Source organism: Labrus bergylta, chromosome 9, assembly GCF_963930695.1.
Source record: "Labrus bergylta chromosome 9, fLabBer1.1, whole genome shotgun sequence".
Classification (NCBI taxonomy): Eukaryota; Metazoa; Chordata; class Actinopteri; order Labriformes; family Labridae; genus Labrus; species Labrus bergylta.
The window spans coordinates 17,915,421-17,936,992 of NC_089203.1; the positions used below are offsets into that span (position 1 = coordinate 17,915,421).

Below are 21,572 nucleotides of genomic sequence, written 5' to 3' on the forward strand. Positions count from 1 at the left end.
GCACAATAAATGATTGATGTCCTTGAATACATAAGATGACCAAATCTGTGTTAACAGCAGAATAAACAGCCAACAGGGAGCATCATGCTCAGCTGGGACTTCTGGTAAGCAGTATTTGTTTAGATGGCAGCACATGATGAATCAGGAGCTGCAGATTAACTGTAATCGATGAGCCTAATGCAAAGACCAAACCGAACAAATGTACTGCGCTGAGATCATTAGGTGAGCCCAACGGGATGCTCTGGATAAGACTCAGAGATAATGTCAGATATAAACTTATAGCAGGCCAGTCATATACCGATGCTGTTCCACTACATTAGTATTCATCCCATCAAACTCCGGCCCTGGAGCTATTGATTGCTGAATGCCAAGTCCTAAAGGCCAGTCAAATAAAAAGAAGTGGAGAAGAGTCTGAATGATCCCACAGGACAGAGAAAAAGAGGAACTGGCATGACCTGATTTAACCGACAAGTGAACCCGCAGGTCTCTTCTCTGCCAGCCTCAGCTAATCTGTGCATTGCAGAAATAAACAACTCATCATTTCCGCACTTTGAGCAATAAATTAAATTTTCATTAAATAGTCTAACGAAACGGCAGTTCTTATTAGCTTTAAACTGTAAAATAAGCAACAAGCAGCAAGAATGGCTTCATATCAAATTTCGGCTTGTAATTACCCCAGAAAATGATATTAGGATGAAGGTAGAAAGGCTCTTTAAATTCATATCCGGTATTGGGACAGAGATTTAATTTTTGAGAAAACATTCATTAAACTGGAGGGTAAAAGTTCAAGTGTCAGCATGTTTTTTTTTTCATTAACATAGACAAAAACATAAACTGAGCACTCAGCTGAACTGTGAGGAGCAATGTGCAAGATTGAACAGATTGGTTCTACCACCAAGTGTTCAGATTGCAACAAACTAAAGACTAGGTATCCAATTTCTGCCAACAATTGTGCCAAAATATTCTTATCTTACACATGAGGTTGGGGAAATATTCAGCTGAACTATTGGGTAAAATATTCAGAACATTTCATCATAAAATCTACAGTCAGCCATCACATAAAGAAAACTTTAGTGGTGCATAATATAACACAGCATATACTCACTTCTGTCCACATAAGAGTGGGTATATTATTTTACTGTAATAAAGAAGTAATCATCAGCCATTTCCCAGCCACTCATCAGTGAATCATTGTTTTTTTGTGTGTGTCCAACAGACACTTTAATATGTGGCCAATGTGGGCTACTGCTCATTTCCCACACTGGCACATACTCGTCTACTTTCGGTATGGGGCCTTTTTTTTCCAATATTTTCTTTGGCTTCCTTTACCAATTCTTTTTTAAAACATGTATTTTTGGGCATTTTGTGCCTTTATTGGAGAGATAGGACAGTGGATAGAGTCGGAAATCAGGGAGAAAGAGAGCAGGGAATGACATGTGGGAAAGGAGTCACAGGTCGGATTTGAACCTGGGCCGCCCCCGCTTGGAGGACTACAGCCTCTATACATGGGGCGCTTGTGGCTCGGGGGTTAGAGCTTCCTGTACCAAGTTAAAGGAAAAATAAATGCTACAGTTCATAGTGATATTTTTTGGCATCTGTGTGCTTTGAACTATTTGGGGAACATCTAATAGAAATGCTGCTGTGTAAAAAAAAAAAAGGAAAAAAAAAACTTCTTAAATTGATGCAGTTTTGCTGCATGAAGCCCTGAACTCTCTACCCATCTAAAATCTCACGTATGGAATCATCAACTGAGCCCCAGGCGTTATCACCAAACATCGACGACCCCAGTCTTATTGCTTCTGTGGCATATTTGGAACAAATCCCTGAACCAGGGTTCAAAAACCACATTCTTGGAAGCTTCCAAAGAAGAGTTGGGTCTGATTCTAGCAAAAATAATAATCCCCATGGTTTTTAAAATGAATTTTTCAACAGTGATCAAATACTATAGGGGTGCTACGGTTGCTATGTCCATACACTTCCTGCCACGCACTGTATTACATCAGTTCACTTGTCATCCTATTTTTCAGCTGTCACCGTGTAAGAATAAGACCGTTAATGAGGACAGCGGCTGTCCGCTTTAATGCTGTTGGGTGAAAAGTTGACTACTGAAGCAGCACATACATGCCCATCACAGCAGCCTGGGCTCAAACCAGGAACTTTTCCTTGAATAGTGATGACTCCAACTGAAATCTCCCTGCATATATAATCTCTGCTTGTCTGTATGAAAGTCCCAGGGAGGCCGTCTTCTTTACTGCTTTCTCTGAATCACATTCCCCTCTCCCCATCATGCTTGATGGAAACACAGAATGTGTATCAAACCGCCTGTGCTCGGAATAAATCTAGAAAGGCAACAACGAAAAGAATCAGCAGCAGAGATTGATAGCCTAGAAATACAAAATATAAAACAGGGAAAACAGCACTCATTCCACATCATCTTCTGGTTTATTTGGAGACAGGCGGCATTTATTATGTTGTTGTGGCTATAAAACTGTTGTCTCTAGTATCGGCGCACAAACACTGACTTGTCAAGGAACGGGCTTGAGCTAAATGACTGGCTCTATTGCACTTTTTGTCTTCTTATTCACAACCGTATGTTCAGTTTTAAGTCTGCATCCATGATTTATAAAGCCTGGGATGTATACAACGGAGACAAACAACATTTTTATGGCTCAGAAGCTCATCATACTTCATCATCATTTTGTGTTGTTGATATTCACCAGCAACACGTAAACAAGCCGAGCGAGGAGAGGGAGAAAAAGAAAACGGCAAAGCAGTCACAGATTTAGATTAAACACGGAGCAGAAGCGTTGCAGTCATCTCTAGGCAACATGTGAATGCACAAGGCTGACATTATAAAAGCCAGCCTTCAGAAGTACAGCTCAGAAACTGCAAGCCAAGTGTGACTGCAGCCAGAATGTGACAGTAAACGCTCTGAACTCTGAAGACTCCTCCAATACCCCTCCTCTCCCCCTCTCTGGGTCTGAGCTGCTGCTGCTGGACCTCACATTCAGAGGATTAGGGAGGTATGATTAATATAAAACAGTTCAGCTAGGTTGGAGACATGTACCCGAGTTAGCGAAGGTCCCACCTGAATCAGTGCAGCAACAACAAATCAGGATAAAGCTAGTTTTTCAATTTGCAGGAGATGTGCAGTAAGGTGATGACTCAGCTTTTTTAAACATTATGGGCCAGACAGCGTTTGTCTTTGATGTTCTCTAAAGTATCTAAGAGACTCCAAGATGAATAACCAAATGGGGAAAAAAATCATGGCAACAGAAGGAATATATATATTTTTCTGACTGTTCTGCAAAATAAAAATGCAACTGAAAATCACTTTTTTGTCCAAATACTCCAAATTACCAAAATACTAAACCTGTAGTCTGCAGTGTTTCCCCCAGGTTTACAGCTTTTGGGGGGGGGGGGGGGGGGGGGCAGACGGACGCCGACACAAACACTTGAAGGTATCTTGGTGTTCATGCGTTACTTTTAATGACAGCTGTCCTGTTCCGGAAAGGTATCCTAAATGACTTGATTTCCGACTCTATACACTATCCCATCTCTACAATAAAGGCAAAAAAAGCCCAAAAATTAAATTTATTATATTAATTTATTTTTTTTTAACTTGACCTTCAAGGGGGGCGGGGCCCTAATATAATGGTAACACTGTTCTGTGATGAGGGTCCCAAGAAATAAAATAAAAGGAACCAGTGATAAAGATCATCTTATATAGCAGATCAGGTTTGTGGTCTTGTTCAGTGAAATACATTTTTAATGTCTTTATTAGAGGTGGGGAAAAAATCAATTTATGTAAAAAGAAGACTCTTATCTTCTAAGTCTTAAAAGATTAATAACTTCCAAAAATCTATTTTTTTTTGGGGGGGGGGGGGGGGTAATCAGTCACTCCCTGCTAAGTGCTAAGGTTAGCTCTTGAACTCAGTACAATGCCAAATGGAGCAGCAAGAAATTCCGGCAGTCTCACAGATGACTGGAGTAGATCCTGAAGTATGTACTAATTCAGAAAATAGACTTTGAATCATGAATCCAGAAACGTTTTGAATCGAAAACAGATTCTCAATCAAATCGTGACCCCAAGAATCAAAATCTAATGTAATCTTGAGAAACCCAAAGATTCCCAGCCCTAGTCTTTATGACCCTTTGATAAATTAAAGCTCCTGTAAGAAGTTTTTAGCTGGTTATGAAAAAGACTTGAAATGAATATAAATGCCTCTTAATGACCAAACAAAGCTAAGGAGGCCACCAGCTACAAGATTGATAAGTTCTCTGAAAGTTTTTTATGTGGGTTATTGCTGTCACAAGGTCTGTTGTTTACAAAGAATCACAGTGGGTGATACGCTTTACTCAGATGGTAGGACAGGATTTTTCATGAGAAAACACTACTTACTGACAAAGTCCACATCGACCGCCAAAAGCAAAACTAAACAAAAGTCGTAGTAGCAGCTTGCAATAAGGTTTTGGGATTTTAACAACTCAATGTCATTTATGAGTCTTCCCTTCTCAAATATCAAACAGACTTTGAACTAAATGTGTTCGGTTTATTTTATTAGCACCATGTTTAAGTCAACAGTGACCTTAACCTTCGATTCTCAACCACACAAATCTCATCAGTTCATTCTCGAGTCCAAATGAACTTTTAGGTGATTGTTCTGAGTGCATTGTCTCTTGTTGTTCCTGAGAGCTTACATGAATGGAACTTCCTGATATACCGATAGACTGACAGAAGGATGGATGGACGTAAATGAACTGACATATAACCTGGAAACATGATGCCCCCGATCTGGCCTGTTGAGGGAACGAGACATAAACATAGGTAACAGCTGTTTATGGTATGACTAATATCAAAGAATCTGTATTAGCTTTAGGTGGAGCAGTTTGTAACGTTACTTGTGAATCAAAAATGAATCAATCTTGTTTTTTAACCACTAAATTTGCAACAATCCCTCTGAGTGTAGCTGATAGTTAGCTTGAGTTGAATCTGACTTCATGATAATGGCGTGAGAGCGTGTAATTTACACACGAGTGAGAATGCAGAGATAGATTTTCCTTCTTTACTGCTTTAAAGTCAGACTTTTGCCACGTGTTTCTCGCAAAAAGCTCCGTATTGCACCAGTGATAAAATAGTGATTTATTATGCAGCCCTAAATATAATAATTGCTGAATCGAAGCCAACACCAACGCCTTTAGTTCCACTTGTGCTTTTCCTGCTATGACACGTCTGGTGTGAAAAAAATGACTCTGAATGGGACACGGCCACCTCGATGTAAGTGAGGCTACACAGATCAGCTCAGTGGAGTCAAACAGTTGAATATGAGACAGTGGGGGAAGGAATCCACCTGCTGTTTATCGAGCAAACACTTTAATCACACCTCAAATGCAAAGCAGCAAATTACCTCAGGTTTACTGTAATGGTAGCAAATAGGCTGTTTTCTTTTGGCAAAAAAAAAAAGATCCTACCTCTGAACATATGGTGACCCATAAAGCAACACAGAAAGTTAATGATCCTTAAGTACTAGATGATAAAAAGGTAAAAAACAAATCTGATTCTAACCACGCAGGTGCAATTACAGAGTATTGTTTTATAATATAATATAAAGAAAGGCTTTGCTGGGATTTTAATTTTTCATTTCAACAATTTACGGAACCAATGCAACATGTGAACAATGGCATTTCATTTCAGGTAATTTATCATGATATTTAAAGTGTTACTGAGTTACAAGATTATCTGGTATTGTTACAATCTAAAAAATGCACAATTACAAGAGTGAAACAGTGTATTACCAATACTTTAAAACAAGGGCACACTGTAAAAGACGCACAGTTCATAAATGATTGGACACACAGCAGCTGCTCTTTCTGTCCAGTTACACTGAACAGTACAGCTACACACACACACACACACACACACACACACGCACACACACGATCCCTGCAATATCACAACAAACAATTCACAACCTTTCTAACAGACCAAAGAGGACAGTGTTTAGCGCTAAAGACACAACACAAACGCCGGTGTTAACATACCTATACGCTGTCCGATACCTTCACGCCGTCAGCAGCATCCTTCAGGGCGCAGACATCTTGGATTACTGAACATTACGCGCGTCGTTTGTTGTCGTTTTCCACAGTGCTGCCACCTGCTGGTGTGGAGGAGCAGCTGCAGGACCCGGGGAGACAATGTGAGCCGAGGTCTGGCTCAAGGACGTTTTGGCATGGAGTGTGACATTCACACATTTAATCTCTCAGAGTCATTAGATGCACTAACATGTAGCTCTTTATTCAGTTACATTACTTTAATTGTTGCTTCGTATTTTATGATTTTAAAGATTAGGTACAATTTTCAGTGGGTTTAAAAACCTTAGAAAACACACATCAAATGACAGTTTTTAACCTTTGTTGTGTCTTTTAAAAGTCATTTGTGGCCAATAGAGCAATTTATCAGCCAATACAGTCTAGGATCTCCATGTTCTAATGAAGTTATGAGAGGGAAGCTCATGGACCTTGTGATGTTTTTAACATGTTAATTATCAGTTTAAGAATCTGTTTTGACACTGAAATTTAAAGGGTTAGTCCGACATATATGCCCGTGAACCAGCTTCAGCTCTGTTTCTGAGGTTATTAAATACCAGTCATTTGTTTGTAATATTGTTAAAAATCCATCGTGAGTATGTCATCTTGCACTCATTGTCAACAAGTATCACCTCTTGCTCCTCTCTGCTTATAGGATCAAATAAGTTCAACAAGTGTCCAACAAATTAAAGTGTTGGCTTTAGTACGATGTTAGCTCTAGGGAACAAAATATACAATCATGTTAGTGTGCTGAAGGATAATCTCCCCCCCTGTGACCTGGACCAAAATACTAATGCAAATAATTGTGTTGCACTTCCCTTATGAAAGTTGTGAGCATCAGAAACAGCACTTCACAGGGTTATGGGAACTTGGCCAAAGTTGAAGGACATATTTTTTATGTGGAGCAAAAAACCAGAGAAATGCTTATTTATTCATTTGCAAACGTATTTGTTTGAAGCATATTGCATTAACAAAATTGAAGGTGCTTGTGTATTACCAAAACCTTGAGTATTTTACTAAAGTATTTATTTATTTAAAGCATCTCAAATGTATTCCTACAGGATTTCCCTTGGAGGGGAAACTTGTTTAGTTTTCCTTAAATATTGCTTTACAGCAAAAAAAAGGAAAAATCTGCTGGTATCAGCAACCTAAATATATTTACTGCCTTAATCAATGTATTTAGTTTTGACGATCTCAATTCCCTCAAGAACTTGAAGCAAGAATTATTTACAGAAAAGTTTATTAAAATATTTTATACCGATAAATAAAAACACGTTAGTTACATGAACACCATTTCAACTTTTCTTTTGAACGTTGTACCATCAGTTTAAAAAGATAAGTCATTGTGAGATATTCAATGATACAAAACTTCAGGCATTATTAAACAATTTAGAAACCACTCACAATACAGAAGTGCTCAAAGTGACACCAAATGTTTAAGATAATTTACATTTGTTTACCCTAAAATGTGAAGGGTGACATTCAAATTTGGGTTTAATAATAACACACAAAAACTGGCACTCAAAAGATTTTTCTCATTTCACACAGATGAGTCAGGGTTCATCACTTACAGATTCAGTTGAACTCTAAAATACAATTAAAAAAAAACAATGTTCACAGTATGCTGAAGGTAAAAATCCCAGAAATGTATGTGTGACATTGATACAATAATTGTCACAAATATTTTAAGGCGATTTAAGATTTTTCATAAATAATTGAATATTCTAAAATGTCAGTAAAAAGTACCATTAAAAACACGATCATGGAGTCACAGGTCAGCTGGTTGGGTTGGTTACTTTCTGTAGGGCCACAGCGCTCACATTTAGGGAATGCTCGTTTGGGAAAAATTCCCTCAACAGGAACGACAAGAGCATCTGTAACATCACATAAGGAAGCAAAATCAAGATCAGATTTGAATTTTATATCATGTCACATGAAAAATTAGATACAAGAACACTAAGTTATAGCTGAGGTACTCACAAAAACAAGTGTTTTGTTTTCTTCACACTCCTGGAAGAGATTAAAAACTGACTCCATGTCCGTTTTCTTCAGGACGAGATAGTTTGAATCTACAAACAGGAAAAAAAACAATTGAGATATGATATACATGTCAGATTTTTTTTTTTTTATTATTATAGAAAAGGTGTCACCCACATCTGGCGTTGAAGAGGTTATGGGCTCTTTCTCTGGTCTCGTTCTTCTCGTCCTCGGTGCGGGGAGGAGAGGGCGTTGTTGGCTGACAGTCTGGCCACTGTTTGTCACGCAGAGTGTCAATGTACGAGGCCATCTGCTGCTCTGTTGGGTTCATCTTGTTCAGGAAAGAGTTCACTTTCCTGGAGAAGAATACCAAACAACCACAAATTATCCTCAGACAAGGAGCCATAGTCCAGAAAATCAGTAAAGGTCTGAAGTCGGAAACTACCTTACTTTTTCAAGATGGGCATAACGGGTTTCAAAATGGCGTCAAATATGTTTATGAGGATGGAGTTGCCTGTTAAGACAGACGAGATGATTAGCACTCTCGTTGAGGACCAAATTAACTGTTCTGCATGGTTACAAACAGGTGGCACTAAGGTGCACAAAAACATAAGAAAATATTTAATACAACCAAAAATAGACTGAAAGAAAAACAGAAAAGAAAAACACCAACTTGTGAGAACATTGGTAGGTTCATGCTAAATGTTAACCAGCAACGTGTTAGATCTGTTTGAAATTCAGAACAAATAGGATTTGTCTGTTGAAGTTTGTAACCACAACATGTGGAGTTGTCTCATCTTCGACGCATGCTTATAAAAGGTGGCACATTGACCCCCACGCTTTTATAAATTCCCCTCCTCACACCCGGCACGCTGTTATCTGCTGGAGGAAACACACCCTCAGCCCAAAGGTTAACAAGCGAAAATCTCAAAAACACAACAGAATGCAAAAGCAAAGGAAGAGGTCAGGGTCACTGCACACCCTCTAATGGGAATGGATGTTTTCTACTGCATCAATTGTAAACAATCTTTCTTCTCTCCTCCGAGGCAAATTTGTTTTCCGGATGAATAAATTGACTTAAATCTGACTTGACTCGGCTATTTGGCATCATTAGAGACATTTAAATCAAGTGTTAAAAAACATTGGTAAATGGAGCTTTAAAATGACCTCCATTAAAATTCTTGCCAGCCGTTTGGATTTTTAATTCCTCTTTTTATAAATTTCATTGAGCCCCTGGGTTAAACCCAATAACTTGGTAATACTTTTTCCTGATGAAGCTTCTTGAATGTGTTTACTAAGCCAAACATGTTCAATTACCTTTGTCTTGGTATTTCCTACGTACATGTTAAGGCCATATAAACAAACCTTAATGTTTACATTTCACTGCACACCTGTATGAGCATGTGACAATCTAATGTGCACAAATGTACTTTACAACTGTGTTTTCCTCCACATTATTGTCAATCTTCAGGTTTCATGTTTACTGATCAGCCTGCAGTTTGTATGACTTGTTAAAAGAGTCCATAATTGAAAAAGATTTGACATACCGCTGCGATATGATTAATAAAGCAGCCACAAGTTTTCACTGTAAAGGTTAAGCTTTGTGAGGAAAGTTTTCAATCCTCTTCAGGCTGAATTTGTTCTACGCATCATGAATCAATCTCGCAGTGTGCTTTAAAAACGTTGGCAGTAATGTACAACAGATATCCAAAACCACTGGTATGATACTGAGGTTCTGAATGCTGTAAATAATCCCTGCTTGAGTGTGAATGCGCAACAAACCAGAGATTTCTTTCATCAGATCAAATATGGCTTTGGTCGCCTCCAGCTGCTCCCAGTTTGTTTGGCTCTTCTGACACTGCGGGTCTTCCTCTCTTGGCAAAGTGCCCTGATCTTTCCCTTTAGCTTTGTTAACTCCACCAGACATCTTGAAACAAATTTTCTCCTTTTTGTTTGACTTTGCACTGAAATAATGTCGCGATGAGGCCTCTGAGCTCTCCCCCTGCAGGACTACGTTCTGGCTGCAGCGCGGAGTAGAGTCTGAATCACGAGGGTCATCATCTTCTGTGCTTTTTGTTGAGACCAAAGACTCTTGTGACCTGGAACGGGCCAGTCCTTTGAAAATCATTTTAAAGTGAGAGGTTAAAGGGTTATTGGAGTCCTCAGATTTGTCTCGGGGAGAGTTTTCATTTGTGGACTGTGGCTCCGTTTCTGTTTCTGCTTCCCGGGGTGGCTCTGGAAAAGGATCAAACTGGGAGATAACAATAGTTGGGATTGTAGCAGCAGGAGGATCGGGGCTTTTTCCAGCAGAAACACCAGAGAGGTTTTCTGAAGGCAGAGCTGTGGATGCTGAATGTACAGACTGAGATGTGATTCCTTTTGGAGCTTCTGTCTGAGGGCTCGAGTTCTGCAAAGGAAAAAAGAAAAGAAAGGTTGTGACAGATCATGAGTTCCTGGTGCCTTAGTGGTACACAGTGACAGACACCAGCAACTACACAAAACCTTTATTCTGTTCATTTAGTCTCCCATCATTTTAGTCTGCGACAGAAACCCTGATGACCAATTAGTGACATCAGCTTGAAGCGTTCACATTTTAAACAGAGAGCCTTTGTTAAAAACAGGTCATGCACAATGTAAAAGATGTGAACTTTCACCCAGCCATTAGATCTAATCAATGATGATCATATTAAATTTGCATTGTGGGAAATGTAAGATCCCTGTTTTTTGGGGCTTGACTCAAGAGCTTAAAACTTGGCAGTTATATCCATGGCTTCTGTCTTTGTGTTCAGAATAATCAATCAAACAGAAGGGACTGCTGAGATCTGGGAAAATGGAAATCATACACTTACAAACTCCAACAGGGAGCAACCTGCAAGTATGGAAAGTGGATTTGTTCATTTTTTCCTTCTTCCTATTGCTGTCCATCTTATGCCACATTCACAATTTCTTTTAATCATATAAACATAATTTAATGATGTCAACTTGAGTTTCGCTAATTTGAATGAAAGGAAAAAGGGAGATGGAAAATTAGTTTTCCAGGGACAAGTTGACTACATGCCAACAGTTTATTCAAATATTAATAAACCACATTACATTACAGTTCTTTCTTACAAGTAATTTAGTAAAACTCTGCATGAGTTGTTTACTTGATACATGTACAATATTTCTTTGACTGATCTGAATAAAAGCCAAATGTACTGAAGTTAGATCCTGGATATTGATGTAGATTTGGAGAAACTTTACCTCTTCTTCCTCCTGACCAGGAGTAAGGAAGTAAGCCAAGCCGCTGAGCAGGCCCCACACGCCTCCATAATGTTCCTCCTCATTCAGCAGTTTTTCAAGAGGGCACAGGAACTGAAAAACTGGCTGAGTGTGGCCGATCAGATTATCAGATACTAATTCCTGAAAAAGAAAATACAAATCATTGAGTCATCAAGATTTGAAAATACCTTTTAAGTTTCTGACTGGGTTTTGTTAATGTCTTTCACCTGCAGGAAGTGCTCCACTGACGCTCGGGCTTCTTCTTTGATCTCATCGTTTACAACCAACTTCTCCAGCACGAGGATGGAGGGCAGGCTGGTTGAGTCCTGAAAACGAAAGAGAAGTTTGTGGTTTATGACAAGAGAGCTTTAAGATTAACACTACTTGGACCAACCCACTGTCTCTGCTGTCTGTTACAATTACGTTGTGTGGGTCACATAAGTTGAATTCCAGACCTGTGAGACAGAGGTTGTGGTTTGTTTTCTCAAAACAACGCTTTCCTTATCCATCGAACTCATGCAGAAAAGACAGTAAACAATGGTTCACTCAGGACAAAATGAAAAATCCAGACAAACAGGAGATATTCTTTCCTTAAAAAACAGTTTGTTCAACTGAGGGAAATATTAACCTTGAAATCTCTGAGTGGAAAACCCCCTATGCTTCCTAAAAGGTAGAGGCAGACTGAACCAAGGGGTGTAACACTGAAGTGTTTTATGACAATAACTAGAAGGATTCCAGTATTATGACATGATCTCTCTTTGATCTTGTAAACAGAAACAGAGAAAGCAACAGAAATGCGGTCAATGATTCAAATGCTTTAAATTCATTAAGAATCAGTATTCCTCCTGTTTCAAATAAAGCTGATGCAAGCTTCATGCTGTTCTTCTCAGATCATAAAATGTTTGAAATAAAAGCAGGCATTTCAAAACTGGTCGGCAGCAGAGATATGTTAGTATGCACAGAGCCTGTTTTGATTACTTAATGCAATAGTATATAGAAGAAAATTAAAATTAATTTGATTTTACTTGCAGTATGCAAACATTTCATTCAGGGTCTTTTAAACAAAAAGGATTGTGCAGCTTTTGCATACAAAACCTGTGTAAATGAGACTAAAGGACAACTTCCAATTCAAAGCACACACAGAGGTTTAAATGCACCTCTAAATGGCTACAGAGCAAATAGCATCTCGGTGCACAGGTGATGTTTGTACATATTAATACGAGACATTTATTTATGGTAAAATTGGCCTCTTCCATTGGAAATGAACCTTGTTGCAAAAGATGTCCAATTCACAGACCACAGCGCTAATAGCCATAAACAGTTGGGATATATACCCCAGTATTTATAAGAGATGTCACACGCAAACCTCACAGTGAACAAGACAACAATTTAACTTCTGTACGACCTATAAACAAAATGTCAGCACTTAGAGTCTGTTAAGATCATTTTGACATCACTATTATTATTAGAATCAAGCGAGGAACTTAGACCCCTACACACTTTGTCCACATGTGTAGAAAGGTCTTGGTCATTACGCAGTATGGGTGTGTGTTGTTTTTTTTTTTCTTCATCTGGATAAGCTGCTCTTGCTGTCTCAGTGCAGGGAGGAATCTTTGTTATAAATAGTGAGAGATGAATCAAAGCTGTGAGGCCTCAATAAACTAGAAAAAGTGTCCTTTCCCCATCCAGCTCATCATCTGTATGTGGACAGAATTGACCTTCATCAGTAAGAGCACAGCACAGCTCTATGCAGCAGAGGGAAGAGATCCTGACAGATCAACTCCACGATAGGAACAAACTGAAAAGAGTACCACAATCGTATAGGCAGATTGTGAGCTTGAATATCATTAGCCCAATATGCTTTGTGAATTGAACCTTGAAGTGGAGCAGATAGTAGGCACAATTGATAGAAAAGCTTGTGACTGCTAATAGCTCCATGAATTGCCAAAATGAATTCCACCCTCAGTTTGTAGTTTATCATTAATTACATCAAGCCTCAAATTAACGCATTCTAATATGAGAATCGTGCTGTTAATCCGACCTTCATAAAAGGTTCATATGTTCAATTTGATGTCAACAAAAGGTGTTTCTGTGGATGCATTTTGACTTTCATATTTAAAATATGTTCTGTCTGATTGGTAGAAAGCCTCCCAAAGTTTCATGTTGTTTTAACATCTTCAATAGGTATATAAACTCTGAAAACATGTCTTTCCATCTGCCTTTTACCTGCCATCTGTTGCGGAAGTAGATCACATCCATGTAGGTCTTCTTAATGTCCCACTGCAGGTTCTCAGGGCTGTCTTTTTCCTCCAGATGAACCTTGAAGTTCAGCTCCTCAGCCTCCCAGTCCGCCTGCAACACAGTTCAACCCTCCTCAACCGTCCAGCTCAAACATTAACATACCATCCAAGGACAAGCTTTTACGGAGCCTTTCAGACTGATAACAAGCAGGCAGGACATTCCACACCGTCATGTTATTTATGACTCACATGAAGGATGCTGACAGCCCAGCGGCCCACGCGCCACATCTCGTACGACAGCTTGAATTCCATCATGTCCTCCTGGACACTCGTCAGGTAGGTCTCCAGATCGCTGTCCTCCTAAAAAGCAACTATCAATCTGTCATGTTTCACAAGTTGTCCTCTTCGGTTTATTGTGTCATCAGGCGCAGACTCACCCTGTCAGAGTCCTGCTGGCTGTTGACGGAGCCCTCCCTGCTGCTGACATCATCCTCGTTGGACATCTCACATTGGTTCGCCATGATCCTCATCACCAGCTGTTGCTCCATCTTCTTCATCTTCTTCTTCTTTGCTTTCTTGGACTTCACCTTGTCCACAAACTTTGACCATCCTTCTTTCAGCTTGTTCCCTGAACACGACATCCAGAGATTAAAATCGCATTCTTTTCTTGTACTGATTCTTCTTAATATGGTGGCACTAAAAAAACCACTTTGCATTTCTGATATACTGGACTCTATACGCAGTAAAAATCAATGCACTCTTAATTGATTTTGTAGGTGTTTGAGCCACATAGTGTTTCAGAATTCAGTGAGAAAAAAATCCCTCGGTATAATCCACATATTAGGCATCTGTTTGGCATTCATCTTGCCTCAGTTTAAGTAGCTGTCTGAATGAACAAATAAAAGAAAGTATGGATTGATACTACTCTGAAAGGCATACTGATAATGTCAGATAGCTGTAAACTCATTTCTTACATAACATCTTGTTCAACAGTTTGATAAATAGCAAACGCTTTCATTCTCTTTACGCCCACAAACTGCACCATCTGTCTCTCAAGGATCTATCAGCCTCATCTGAAATGTTGTCTCACTCAAAGCTGACAAACAAACACTCTGTGTATGATGTGTTCATTCAAAGGTAAAAGGGCCGCAGAGCTTTGGATTAAATAAGACTTACATTTCATCTAACACAAAACACACCTTTTTTCTCTGCCTTGATTTCGATGCTGGTTGACAACCCAGCTCCCTGCAAGCTCCTAGAAATAAAATAAACACCAAAACCACAAGGTCAGTTCTCATATAAAACACAAAGGGTGACTTTTATATAGTTGTTTTTTTAGGATTAGTACAGCTCGGCTAAATCAGCCGGGTGCCACCGTTGACACCCACTCACACTTCACTGCCCTCTGCTTCACCCTCCTGTGAAGCCGAAGAGGTCAGATCAGGGTCTGATCCACACAGCTCCTCATCAGAGCCTTTGGGAGTCACGCTGTCAAGCTGGCTCACCACCAGCTGGTTCAGGTTGTCGGGATCAGACAGCCATGTCACCAACAGACCCAACCCTGTGGAAAAAAAAACAGCAAATACACTTTACCTACAAAGACGTAAACACACACCAAAAGGAGGCACAAAATGCATATTTTACATGATGACTGCTCCTAATACACCAGCTGAAAGCTATAATAGCTTCAAATATATTTTAAAAAGGAAGAGTTTTAACGTTTTCTGCTTCATACTAATTTGCTCTCTCAACATTTAGCAACAGCTGCTGTTCAGTCTGGCTCACAATTAAGACTGGAAACACTTAACTTGTCTCTGAACAAAAGAAGCAATATTCTTCTGCCAGCCCCTCCAAAGTCTCTAATTAACACATCATAGCATGTTTGTTTTATCTGTACAAGAACCCAAATGTTTCCTACAACATTTTGAATCACTCAAAAAAGATTTGGAGGAGACATAAATGTTGTCAAAATGTACTCTTTGATACAATATTGATATTTTAATCATAGATAGTGTTGAAAAGTACAACCGCTTAAAAAACCTTCACAACTTCAGATTTTTAAGCCCAACATGAGAGAAAGCAGTGGTGGTCCATTCAAATTAACGGGTCAACATTACTCAAATATGAACATTTCCTAAAGTCCTTTTGGTGTCTCATTAAGATACATTCATGTCTCTTACAAACAGACAGACAGCAGAATTTTCTAAATTTCACAACTACATTTGTGCAATTTAGACAGTGTGCAGGAGCTTGACTGAATATTTTCTGTAATTAGAAACAAGAAATACTAAACATTGAGTGTCTAGGACTTCTATTTTGGTTGCTGCAGTATAGTAACAGTTATTAATATTGTTAGACGTTAACTTGGTACCGTATTGCAACTTCCTTTGTATACTATCATATTCATTTTGCATGTCAGCCCCTTTATTTTGACTTTTGAGAAAAAGTGGTAAAAATGTTTAATGAAAAATCAAAGTAACTGTGTTCATCAATATGGAAAGCTATGCATACAAATAATCACAATATTGGGCAAAAAAAGGATAATCATCATTTTACTTGCAAAGCCCTGTATAATTCAAGATTAAGAGAAAATGTGGACATGCATATCACGTTTTAACTACAGCTGTTAAAGTAACTGATTTTAACAGGGCTCAAGCATAATAGTAAAAATCTACTGCTCAGCAGGACTCCCACGTGATGAGACATTTTATCTGTTACTAAAAAAAGCCGAAACCCTGAAGGGAATTGGGAAATCAGCGTGGAAAGCTCCTCTCGGTTTTGTGGCCCAAATTCATGTCTTAAGCTCCATAATGCCAGTGACAATAAGGGATTACATACAATACACACTTGTAAAGAAGGAGTCCTTGGAAGCTTCACACTTATGTAAGACTGTATTCCTGCAGAGAGAAAGAATTTAATGCTCCCTTACCCTTTATTGCAACGATCTCATTTAAGGCACAGCGGTTGACTTCTTGGCTCCAGAGAGATTTGGGGAAAAGGTTACGTACCAGAGCGTCAGAAAACTCTCTGAGGACTGCGATCTCGTCTGAGCTGGACATGAACAAGAGCTGTCTGAAACAGAAACAAATAATGTATCATTTGTATTGTTTTCACTGTTTTGTTTTGTTGTTATTCTTAGTTAAGTTATTCTTTGAGTATTCAGAAAAGCACTATACAAGTCCAATGTTTTATTACTAATATTATTATAACTGCATAAATCTTATAGTCCTATAATCAAAACCTTCAACCTGATGGGCTGTACAACTCTTGGGACACCGTTTTCACAAGAAAACAACCATCACCATGTGATTTGAGGCTCTTACTTGTTAACATGAGGTGAATTATTGATAGGTGATAAAAAATATGAAGCAATTTTACAGAGTTTAGACCCATCACGGTGTGACCAAAGTAGCATGAATTCTCTTTATAAAGAGAAAAGAGGTGTAAAGTCTCACCTATCAGACTGCTTGGCATTATGCAAGTGCTGGGTCAGAATCCGAATGGAGCCCACCACAGCCTGGCAAACATCAAAGTCTTTGGCTCTCTCAATGATCCGGTCGATTACAAAGTCGACTTCCCTGCTGAGCACCTGGTGCAGAGGCTGGCGCTCCAGCGGCTCAGGAACGCTGTACCAAGGCAGGACCAGCTGAGCGTAGGCACACTCAAACACTGAGGAGACAAGTCACAAAGGAAATTTCACTTAACACCAATCTCCCACGCTCACAGAACCGCCTGAACATCAAACTGGAGGAGAGCAGAGGATTTAAAAAAAAAAAGCTTGTTTTGATGAATTCCTGTTCAACCTTTTTTTAACTGTAAAACTCAGCCCAAACATCTGTTACAGGATTTCCCTCTGAACACGAGGGTTTATTCATTGGTAACACTGAATAGGTTTTATTTACAGCAACAAACTTTCATTTATTTATCAGGTAAACGGAAATAAGTACTATATCTATAGGTATGTATCACATTTTTTATGCTGCATTTCTGTATTAATAGCTTAACAAGATTTTGCAACAAATTTCAAAATAGTTCCACTACAATTTTCTGAGTGATTCTAGCTTAGTATTTGTACTTGTTGCATAGGAGTCTGTACAGTATTTTGGGTTTCCTGCAGCTTTAAATTTTATTAAATTGACTAAATGGAAAGCCAGACTTATAACCGAGTTGTACTAAATAATAATGATACCATGCATGTGGTGTAAAAAAACTATTTAAAAAGGTGTGAAATGAGGGCAAAAAAATTAATGTGGGTGGAAAGTCATGCTGGAGTAGATGTGGTTTGCAGCTCATGCGTTTGAATACAACAGCTATATTAAAGACTGGCAAAGGAAGCAATACCAAGGTCAACAAGTTTATTTGCGCTTTACTGAAGTTAGAATGTTCTTTATTTTGTTGAGGCCTGTCTTTGAACTGTAGATATGTGAATGTTAGCCTGTAATACACGCTGGCTGATAAGCGATTTTCCTGCTCTTATTATCTGACATAGAGGAACTGAAACCAGACCTTACTTCCTGTTTAACACATGACAGACATCTATCTTTTTGAGAGGGTGTGTTTTTCATTTTTTTCTCATTTTCCCCTCACACTCCTCCTCACTTCATGTAACTTGATCTCCAGCTGCAGCTGTGTCTATGCAAAACTGTTCTTTCCAACTGTGTGGAGACAAAACACAGCCATGGTTTGTTGAAAAAACACCCTGCAGTCAAGAGCAGAACCTTGATTTTAAACACATCTGCTTACAGGTGGTTCAACCTGCAGAGACAAACATGTTTACACCCCTTTAAAAGTATTTTGTTTATTGAGTAAAAAAAATGCCTCACCTTGCTGTAGAGACCTCTTAACATTTGGATACTTGGACTCTGTTTGTTCGCCCTGCTGCTCGCTGCTTTCTCCATCAGTCAAATCTGAAAACAACTCTTCTTTGACTGTTTCCTGGAAAACAAGTGACAACAACCGGGGTTTGATAAGACTCTCAACGTAGAGGAACATGGGTAAGGGTTTAAGCAGTAGTGGTGAACTTTAGGTTCCTTTGAGCTATGTGATGAGTGAAAACAAGTTTGTCAAAGCCCTCAGGCTACAAGTTATAATACTTAAAAACTTTGACGTTTGACCTTCGGAGAACAACACAGAGAACCTGATCGCTACTTTGTGGCTTATATTGTGTCATTTTAGTCGGATACAACCATGAAACTCTGGATTTCTCAATAAATGAAGGCTGTGCATGTGAAGTGTACCTCTCCATAGTGTGCCAAAGCCAAGGAAGTGCACAGTGCCTGAGCAGGGCGGAATGAGGACCGTTTCAAGTGATAAAATATTATCTCAGATGGATCCCACGCTCACACTATTAATATTTAACTCAATTAAACATGACTCAGTGCTGGTAAAGAACCCGTGGCATACTCTTAGCAACTCTTTCCTGCACACAGAAGACAAACTTGCGATGCAACAGGTAAATGTAACGCCTTTCAATAGGCCTACCTGCGGCGTGTTTTCGTTTGCCTCTTCATCAGTTTGAGTGCTGCTCTCTCGCCCACCGTTCCCGAATAACACCGGTGTAGTCAAACAAAAGACGACGCACAGACAATACTGTGTTACCGCGCGGCCACAGTCTGAAAAATACCACACCAAGCCGAGTGTTATGGCGACTGAGAGGCGCCATAAATACATCTTTTTTTTTTTCTTTCTTACAACAACGCGCTCTTTTTGCTCTTGTCTCTCACTTTGAGACGATGCGTGTTGCTCATGCTCGGTCCGCACTGGTTCTTCCACATCTTCAGCACCGAGATGAAAATGCCGTTTCCTCGAAAAAACGAAGTGAACCGGCGAAAAAAACCAAAACTTTATTGAGCCAGTGGAAAAGGAGCTGTGATTGGCTGCAGGCAGCCCGCGCGAGCCTGCTACTGATTGTGGCACAAGGCCATCTACAGGTGAGAGCTTTACCTGACAGCATCTATCTATCTCTCTCTCTCTCCCTCTCTCTCTCTATCTATCTGGTTTAGTCTCTATAGTATAAATAATAATAAATAATGACTATTTTCATTTTTGAATCTCAAAGTAAAGTCAGTCAAAACAAATGTAACGCATGTAATGTAATGTAATTTAGTGGCATTGAGTATGATATTGGACTTGAAATGTAGTGGGGTAAAACTATGAAGACAATAAAAGGTAAAGTAACGCACAATAGGCTTCCTAACATTAAATTGAGTGTTTGAGTAAAAAGTAGTGAATTACTTTCCACTCCAGGCTCTGTGGATTTATGGGCTAACTGTGTACAGAAGTGTTCTTGTCTTTCTTCCACTGTGAATCACAAAACACTGTTAAGTTATGAATGGCATGAAGTCGTCGGCCTACTGAAATCAATTTTTAACGAGAACAGGCACGATTGCATTTTTTTTGGTCAGGCTTTGTGAACATATTGAGAATTCTCCTGGCTGTAGATTTATTTTTCATCACAGCTCATACAGCAAATCCTGCAGAAGTCTGTTACTCAACCATACCCTTTACCTCCAGTGTGTTTAATGTTTTGTGAGAATGAAAGTGAAGTGTAAGCGTTCCTTATTTCCTAATATTCAAATGTTTTCCACTGACTTTAAATGAATTAGTTATTTTTCTTTACAGGATACAGAAGTTAAACATCTTTAGATTACAGGAGTCAACTGTTCACATTCTGTTTTCTTCAGCAAATAAGCACTTCGATTTGCATTCAACGAGTGGAAAAGACATATTTTCCTGTAACTGCCATGAAACAGTGCTATAAACAATAACCAAAACCCAAACTAAAAAATGTTACAGCATTAATCCAAACAAAACAATGGATAGTGCAATCAAACGAATGTACTAAGGGAACATAAAATAGGCCTACTGTATGCAGGAGAATACAGTAAAATAAGGTTACTGGGCTGGTAGTCACTGATCACCACTTCCTGTCAGTTTGGTCACATCTGACAATGAATCCATCACTTTATGGTGACTCTGTTTCAGTGCAGTTTATAAAATAGGAGGCCTGTAGTATGTGGCGATTACACATATACTATTCTTCTTTTGGAATACTTTCACAGCATGAGCGTTTTCAACTGAGAGGAAACATCATCTATTTTAATCACTAAGACATACACAGCCAATAATTGTTGAGTAATTGTAGATAATTGTGCCAAATTATTTGCCTAAATGTACTAAATTATTTACAAATGGTAGAGAGAGAGAAATGTTCTTTTTTCATGTGTCGAAGTAAAAAGATGCTGTTAAGAAAGTACTTTGAGAATACAGCCAAAGCTACTGAGCTCAGACGATGCGATGAAATGAGAAAACAACAAAGATAATGTTATGAAAACATGATAACGCCTGTAGTTATTACACTTCATTAGGACCTGTCTACTCTTGATTTATGTTTTATATTAAGATTTAATAATTCAGTCAGAGCCATCATCATACTGATCCTGGACAGATGTAATTAAAAAAACAAATTCATTAAAACTAAAAATAAAAAGTGTATTTGCCTACAAACAAGACCTCATGGGCATGATTTCAATTAGTTTAAGATCGCAGTAGCCAAAAAACACCACAAGGTGGCGCCAATACTGCTCTACAGATAATACAGATTAATAAAGACTGATTTATATTAGCCTACCGATCTTGAGATATTAATCAATACATAGAAATGATGATTAGTCCCATTGAGATATTTTACTTTTCAGTGAAGCCTTTTATAAAAACGGACATCTGGAAAGAAGAAAATATGCATATCAAGAGATTTAGGATAAAAATTAAATGAATAATATTACATTAATGCCTTAGGTGAATATAAAGACGGACTGCTTGTGAAAAGAAATCTTTATTCTGTATTAAGTGTGCAGTTTGATGATCTAAACGTCATAAATAAAATGTTTATCTGGAAGCCAGTGTAGTAGTATGACTATTAAAGGTTCAGCACACACTCTGTGTAACCTCTAATAACATTTACTAGATGGCTCGGTGTTCTCGCCTGCCTTTATACTGCATCATTTA

The 21,572-nt window shown here is 38.8% G+C and overlaps 2 protein-coding genes across 2 annotated transcripts in view; both read right to left on the reverse strand.

Annotated features, from left to right (window-relative positions):
• Positions 1-6,181, reverse strand: part of mrpl11 (mitochondrial ribosomal protein L11) — a 42,156-nt gene extending 35,975 nt beyond the window's left edge. Inside the window, exon 1 of the mRNA XM_020635830.3 lies at positions 6,043-6,181. The gene's annotated coding sequence lies outside the window, so the exon portion shown is untranslated. The remainder of the gene's footprint in view (positions 1-6,042) is intronic.
• Positions 6,182-7,310: 1,129 nt separating this feature from the next.
• Positions 7,311-19,339, reverse strand: si:rp71-46j2.7 (sorting nexin-25). Its single transcript, XM_065959063.1, has 17 exons — positions 19,289-19,339; positions 18,803-18,841; positions 18,389-18,500; positions 17,021-17,234; positions 16,495-16,637; positions 14,958-15,126; positions 14,765-14,820; positions 14,003-14,193; positions 13,815-13,925; positions 13,552-13,677; positions 11,553-11,651; positions 11,308-11,466; positions 9,847-10,471; positions 8,515-8,578; positions 8,242-8,420; positions 8,068-8,156; positions 7,311-7,961 (listed from the first exon to the last, which is right to left on the reverse strand). The coding sequence occupies exons 1-17, from the start codon at positions 19,337-19,339 to the stop codon at positions 7,863-7,865; spliced, it is 2,526 nt and encodes an 841-aa protein (XP_065815135.1). The 3' UTR covers positions 7,311-7,862.
• Positions 19,340-21,572: the final 2,233 nt, after the last annotated feature.

Coding starts and splice junctions, on each gene's coding strand:
- si:rp71-46j2.7 (XM_065959063.1), bottom strand. CDS start 19,339: ATGTGGAAGAACCAGTGCGGACCGAGCATGAGCAACACGCATCGTCTC. Junction 13,678..13,814: donor GGGCTGTCAGCATCCTTCAT/GTGAGTCATAAA, acceptor ACTGTGTTGCAG/GCGGACTGGGAGGCTGAGGA. Junction 11,652..13,551: donor ACTTCCGCAACAGATGGCAG/GTAAAAGGCAGA, acceptor TTTCGTTTTCAG/GACTCAACCAGCCTGCCCTC.